This window comes from Leiobunum rupestre, chromosome 5 (assembly GCF_980474605.1).
Source record: "Leiobunum rupestre chromosome 5, qqLeiRupe1.1.hap1, whole genome shotgun sequence".
NCBI classification, from domain to species: Eukaryota; Metazoa; Arthropoda; class Arachnida; order Opiliones; family Sclerosomatidae; genus Leiobunum; species Leiobunum rupestre.
Genome location: NC_143388.1, coordinates 28,978,316 through 28,985,207, shown reverse-complemented (window position 1 = coordinate 28,985,207; position 6,892 = coordinate 28,978,316). Strand labels below are relative to the sequence as shown.

At 33.3% G+C, this 6,892-nt stretch overlaps 1 protein-coding gene across 1 annotated transcript; it reads right to left on the bottom strand.

Moving 5' to 3' along the window:
* Positions 1–5,040: 5,040 nt before the first annotated feature.
* On the bottom strand, positions 5,041–6,620 carry LOC149944052 (uncharacterized). The gene is made up of 2 exons (XM_090175565.1): positions 6,370–6,620; positions 5,041–6,304 (listed from the first exon to the last, which is right to left on the bottom strand). Exons 1-2 carry the CDS (start codon positions 6,593–6,595, stop codon positions 5,889–5,891), a joined length of 642 nt encoding a protein of 213 aa, XP_090031691.1. The 5' UTR covers positions 6,596–6,620; the 3' UTR covers positions 5,041–5,888.
* Between the last annotated feature and the right edge of the window lie 272 nt (positions 6,621–6,892).

The following is a 6,892-nucleotide window of genomic DNA, read 5'->3' as shown; positions in this document are numbered from 1 at the left end:
ATTTAAAAAAAAATTAAATGGAAAATGTATAAATTAAGCTTATATTTAAGGATATATTTTGGTCATGGGTAATGTTGCTCGAGCGGGTGCAGGAAGAAGGGATAAATATCGGCAACATGATTATTGCTTAACATCGAAAGGCTTAATAATCGTAGGGAATCATGCAGGGTTAATTTATCCATCTGAGAGATTGTAGACCATTGGACCGAAATCCCATTCGTCCGAATGTACCATTCAACCGAATTCCAATCGACCGAAAACCGCGTTTTTCATTCAATATACCGTTAGTTATACATATTTATATATCGTAGGTTACGTGACGATAGTATATCTAATTTGGACTAAACTATGTCTTAAATATTTATTATTTCGTACCGACGTGTATTTTTAGACCTTTTTCCCTTGAAATTTGATATTTTCCGGGTTTAATTTTGGAAAATAACCTTGATAAGACCCGACGTGAAATGGTTGCCTACCATATCTAACCTAACCCAACCTGAACTAATCTAACCCAACCCAACCCAACCTAACCTAACCTAAGCTAACCTAACCTGAACTAACCTACCCGAAGTGAAAACGAACCAGATTTAAATTTCCCATTCAACTGAATCCCGCCATGTTGGGCTATAAACGAAAATACTTTTCGGTTCAATGGGATTCGGTCAAACGGGATTCGGTCCAATAGTATACAACCATCAGAGAGAGTTGTTAAAAACTTAAAATTCTTCAAATAAAGGAAAAATAAATTTTGTTCAAATTCGGGTATCATGTACCCCTCAAACTTGAAAAACCTGCAAGGGAAAAGTTACGCTGGGCTTTCCGAAAATGTTTTTGACAACACGATATGAAACTTTTCCCATTGAAAATAACATGGGAGTTTGACCGATTATAAGGGCCCCTTTGAAAATTTTTAACCAATTTAAAAAAAAATTAAAATAGAAAATGTTTATCAAAATTGACGAAATTTTGTCAAATTTTGATAAAATTTGATCAAAAGTTGTTAAAATTTGATATTTCTAAGGAAAAACGCAGCAATAGTGCTATAGTTGGTAAAATCTCATATTTGTTTTAAAATTTTATAAGAAACGTTTTATCAATTTTGATTAAATTTACCGTATTTGAACAAAATTTAATAAAGAATTATGAAACTTTGTTAGTGTAAAATTAGGTAAAAATTGGTGAAATTGACATATTTTAACAATTTTTGGTTGGTTTTTGTCAATTTAATCAAAACAAGTAAAATTTTATCAAAATAGGGAGCTAACACTCCGTAGCTTTGGCTTTGGCCGCCATGTTGGGTAGAATTTTTTTTTCAATAGGAAAAAGCATGGGTGACGAGAGAAGTAGAACTGTTAGCTCCCTATAAGATAAAAATTCAAAAGTAACTGATATGGGTAAACAGTTTTGTAATTGAAAAAATGACACAAATTATTAAACGCTTAAAATTACCAAGATGATCAAAATTTATCAACCTTGATCAGAATTAATATTTTTGATAAAATTTAAGAAATTTAATTTAAAATGTTTAGACTTTATTAATTGGTTAAATTTAATAAAAATTTATGAATTTGATATATTTTATCAACTTTTAATTAGTTTTTTTTGCATTTTTCCGTAACAAGTAGAAAAGGTAAAAAAAAATAAACATAAATGTAAAAGAAAATGGTTAGAAAGGGCTGTAATTGAAAATTTGATATAAATTATTGATTTCTCTAAATTGAACATTTTTGAAACATTTTATCAAACATGATCAGAAGTAATACTTTTGATCAAAATTGAGGAATATTATTATTAATTTATAAAACTTAATTAATTAATAGAAATCAGACCTAAATGAATGAATTTGATATATTTTTAAATTTTAAATGAATTTGATCAATTTGATCAAAATAAGTAAAAATTAATCAGAATGGGTAGAATGGATGCACCGATATCGGTTCAGCCGATATATCGGCTATCCATGGCCAATATTAATAAAGTCATCTATCAAAACAGTAGTGAATATGATAAAATCATTGTAAAAGACGGTTCAGTGCACTGTCATATCATTTTATTCTAATTTTTCATTAAAAGAAGTTTGCAAGAGCATGTCCGAATATGTTTCTTCTCATTTTACTTGATATATATTATCTATCACGAATCGAATATCGTTGATTTTATTTGTTTACACTCGTAACCCCTGTCTGAAAAATGGTCTAGCTTCTGAAGTCTGGCGTACGTGGCGCGGCCAATCACTCTTTGGGTCTTTTAAAAACGTTCTTTGGTCTTACGCGCTTAGTGGCGAAAACTTCTCAGACCTCTAATCCCCAAGACAATCAATGTTTTCGAATGGTGGCGCGCCAATAAAGAACGATTCTTGCCAGCCTTGCTAGAATATATCCATCGGCACCTGCATCCAGTGTTGATAGTGATAGGCTGTTAAGTACAACCGGAAAGCTACTTACAGAATTAAGAAATAAACTAAAGCCAAGCCTTGTTGAAGAACTTGCTTTTTTAACGGGAAATGGAAGGTTGTGGCAATAAAATATTCTCATCAGGTACTTAATTGAGTATTTTATTAATTTTAAATGTGTTTCCCGCAAATATTTTTCGAATACCGGTATCGGCCAATATCGACTTCGCTTAAGCCGATATTGGCCGATACCGATATTAGAAAAATAGGCCGATATATATAAGTTTTATCAATTGATAATAATATTCCTCAATTTTGATCAAAAGTATTATTTCTGATCATGTTTGATAAAATGTTTAAAAATTTTACAATTTGGAGAAATAAATAAATTTATTTATTTATATCAAATAGTCAATAGAAACGCAGAAAAAGAAACGTGATAGACCCAGGAAGAACAAAGTAGAGTCAGAGTTTAATGGTGTAAAAGAAATAGCCCAAACAAAAGGCTTAGAAATTATTTTATCACCAAAAGAGCCCAATTTCTGGCAACTCAAGATAGTATTTATGTCAAAGTAGCACAATAAGGCTATTATGCTATGTTTAAATGATTAATTTCCAGAAAAAAAGTTATCCACTATTTACCACACTGGCTATTAATTGGACTATTGTTCCGGCCAGTAGATTTTCAAATTCAGATAAGCCTTAAAATTTCTCTTCGCAAAATCAAAATAACTCCCTCTATGACTATTTTTAACAATAGGTACTTTTTGTTTTTGTTTTGTTTATTGTTTTTGGTTTATTATTTGTCAAGGATTACAATAATGCAAAATGTTTTAAACGCAATTTATTATTTAGAAAGATATGATAAATATAAAATTGTTACTTGACAGCAATTTTGGGTAAATTGTAGAATTTTTTGGCCGGAAATGAATATTTACAAAGGTATGAATTTTTAAACATTGGCCTTTTGCAGTGAATTTTCCCTAGGACGATTCTTTAAATTCCTAGATTTTAATGTGTTTTGGATAACGTGGGTATGATGACTAAAAAGAAAAATGTGGAAATGCAAAACATTACTAACTTACTTTTTATTTTAGGTATTTTCGCCGTATTTCAACGCATTTTAGGGGTTTTGGCGGGGAAAATAGGTTAGGTTATGTTAGGTTATTTATATTATTAGGTTAGTTGGATTAATATCGGGTTGCCGGGAGTAGTGGCTCACTCCTGTAATCCCAGGCGTCCGGGAGGCAGAGTTTGTGGATGGCCGTGTGAGGACGACCACTAATCCCCCAACGGGTGGTTGTCATACTTCCGCCACGGGTGTCCCAACCCTATCCCTAAGTATCCCCCTCGTTGGCGTGGCCGTAACACATATCTCGCACCTGATTAATCAAATGGACGAGCGGACTGAATTGTCCCACCCGTTACAATCGCTCATAACGAGCTTCAAAAAAAAAAATCGGGTTGACGATACTTGATGCGTCAGGCTTGGTGCTGTCCACTAGGTTGCGGTATAAATGGCCCATAGCTTTTTTTATGCCCCCAACGCTCGAGCGAAGTGAGTGCGCGGCGCCGTCAGGCGCCAATACTTAGAATACATTCGACGTTGTATAAGTCAACATCAAACAGAAGACATATAATATGACATAGTATGGTTAAAAAAAGCCTAAAATGCGTTGAAATACGGGGAAAATGCCCAACTCTTAAAAGTTAGTACTGTTTTGCATTTCTGCCTTTTTCTTTTTCGTCATACGTCCTACGTTATCCAAAAAGTATTAAAATCTCGAAATATGTCGTATTTTTCCGTTGTAAAAATTGCTGGCAACTTGGCAAGTAACAATTTTACATTGATCATATCTTTTTAAATAATAAATTGCGGTTAAAACTTTTTGCATTACTGTAATCCTTGACAAATAACAAACCAAAAAATACAAAAAACACACAATAAAAACAAAAGTACCTATAGGGAGTTAACATCCGAGGGGAAAAAAAAAGATTACGTAGAGGTTTTTTTTTTCGCTGGCAATTTTGGCGCCATCTCTCGTGAATTTGTATTAACTATAGTGTCCGCCATATTGGGTAGAAACGTAGAATAAGTTGAATAACCTAGTCATGGGTAGGACTAAGAAAGTAAAGGAAGATGTTCCTTCAGATTATGTTAATGAACTCCCTGATCATGTTAAAAAGAGGTACCTTGAAAAAATGAAATTAATCAACAATATTGATCCATATAAAATGAATTCAGACGATTTGAAACAAGTTCATGGGGATGGATAACATAGAGGTGTAGGGTTTGGTTTTGAACATTTGCCGCCTACAGAATATGGGCATCTTTATCATTATTTAATTCACGGTATTTCACCATTTACTGAGGACCAATTAAATAATCGAAAAAGCCTTTAAGCCTATAATAATTTTGAGAATGGGTTTGTCCATGAAGTTCAATCGAAACAGATAGGCAGATTGTGTACTGCGGTGGTTTCATTTAGAGTGTTTAAAGATAAATGATGTTCCCAAAGGGAAATGATTTTGCCCTGATTGTGTTAAAGTTAATCGATCAAATAAGCGTAAAAAAACCATAGTAAAAAATAAAAGAAAATGAAGTTGTTTAAAACTATCACTTGATATTTATTTACAAATTTTTCCAGGTTATACGAGCAAGATTTTAATTTTGAAAATTATTTTAATCAAATGGCACAACTGATTGGCAAAGATTAGAAAGATAACAAACTGTTCCTTGCGGGGTTATTCCAATGAGGAATTTTACTGTGTTTTGATGCTTGTAACTAGACCATGTTTCGGCTTTTGTTAGTATATTTGATGGTTTTTCCATAAAAACTTCAAAACAGTCGATGATAACTGCAACCTTTTGACCAAATTTATCTCTGAAGCACATAGGCATTGTTTTTTGTAGCTCGTCTCTATCTGGCCAGTGAATAAATTTTGTCATACGTTTGTATAACGCATTCAAACAGTTATAAAATAATCTTGATATTGTCATTTCGGAAACGTTGAACCTATACGCTAGGTCTCTGTTGCTGGACCCAAGCCGGAGTTTCATCAAAGTCAAAATTAACTGCTGGAAAGGGGTCAGTTTGGAATTTTGAAACAAGTAGCTTTTGATTCCGTTAAACAATGTCAAGAGAGTTGAGTAGGTTTCTAGTCCGGTAAAAAACCTTGTGCGGGAATCATCATTGACAAATGTTGATTGAACGAAGTTTCTTAAGTTCAGTTCATTTTGAAGTTTCTATAATTTACAAATTAGCTGAACATTGTCTTCACACAAATTTTTAATTTTATCTTCTGCCTCTTTAATTGATGCTTTCAATTTTTCAGCTTCGGTGAAAGATTCTTCAACTTTGAGCTTGCTTGCTTCAAATTCAAACATTTGAATAACCCTGAAGAGCGTTTGGGTTTCATTTTCCATAATTTCAACTTTCATTGTTTGAGTATCAGAACTTGCTTTTGGAGCGATATCTGTTTGCCCGCTGAAGTCTCACACTTCTTTTCCAACCGTTACCTGGGCACTGAAATCCTTCCGTACCATATAAGTTTGCGTTCCAAAATCATTGTAAATGTTTTTTAAAGGAGATTTCGAAACTTTAGATAAGCTTATTTCATTAAACGTGCTATTCATAACCAAAGAAGTATCAACTCCTAACTCCGATTCTTGTAATGATAACCCAAGTGCGCTATCTTCGAGGATGTTGGTGCTTATGTTAGAAATATCTAATTGTGAAGCTTTGACTTTTCTCCTTTTAGCGTTGGGTAGTTGTTCTGGGCACGCACGTTTAAGTCTTCTTTCAAAACGTTGCAGTTTTGAACTGTTGACGCTTTCATATTTTTCATTGCCATTTACGAAACTAGACGGGAGCCAGTCTGGATTAGAAGTGTCAAACAATGACGATGGTGCTGTAATATGTTGGATATATTTTAGAATACTTATTTAATTAACCAAAATATTTGTTAACCTTTACCTCCAGAGAGAAAGTGTTTTGAGCATATCCTCATATGTTCACTGTAGGCTTCAGGTGCAAGGCTTAAAAATCTAAGCCATTTACGATTTCTTTCTTTTGAAAGTTCCTCGGTTTTTTCACCTTGGTGTTTTACTACGCGAGGGATCCTGAAAAATCCTATCTTACTCTCATTATCTATCGCCCCAAAAACACTTTTACACCGCTTGACACCGCAACTTTTAACCATCTTTAGAGCTCCGACTCTATGTCTGTAAACAGATAATTTCACAGCTTTATTATGAAATATAGTTCGCGGATGCCTCGAGAGATGGCGTGTAAATCGCGCCGATTTTTGAAACTGACGTCAAACCAATGTCAGTTGTTAACTCCCTATTGTTAAAAAATCCCCAATCTATTTATTTATTACAAACATGGGCCAATAAAAGATCTTTTATTGGCCCATGTTACAAATCAGTATCAATACTTACCATTTTTAGCTTGATCTTTTAAAAACTGATTCATGTCCGAGTCATGTTGAGCTTTA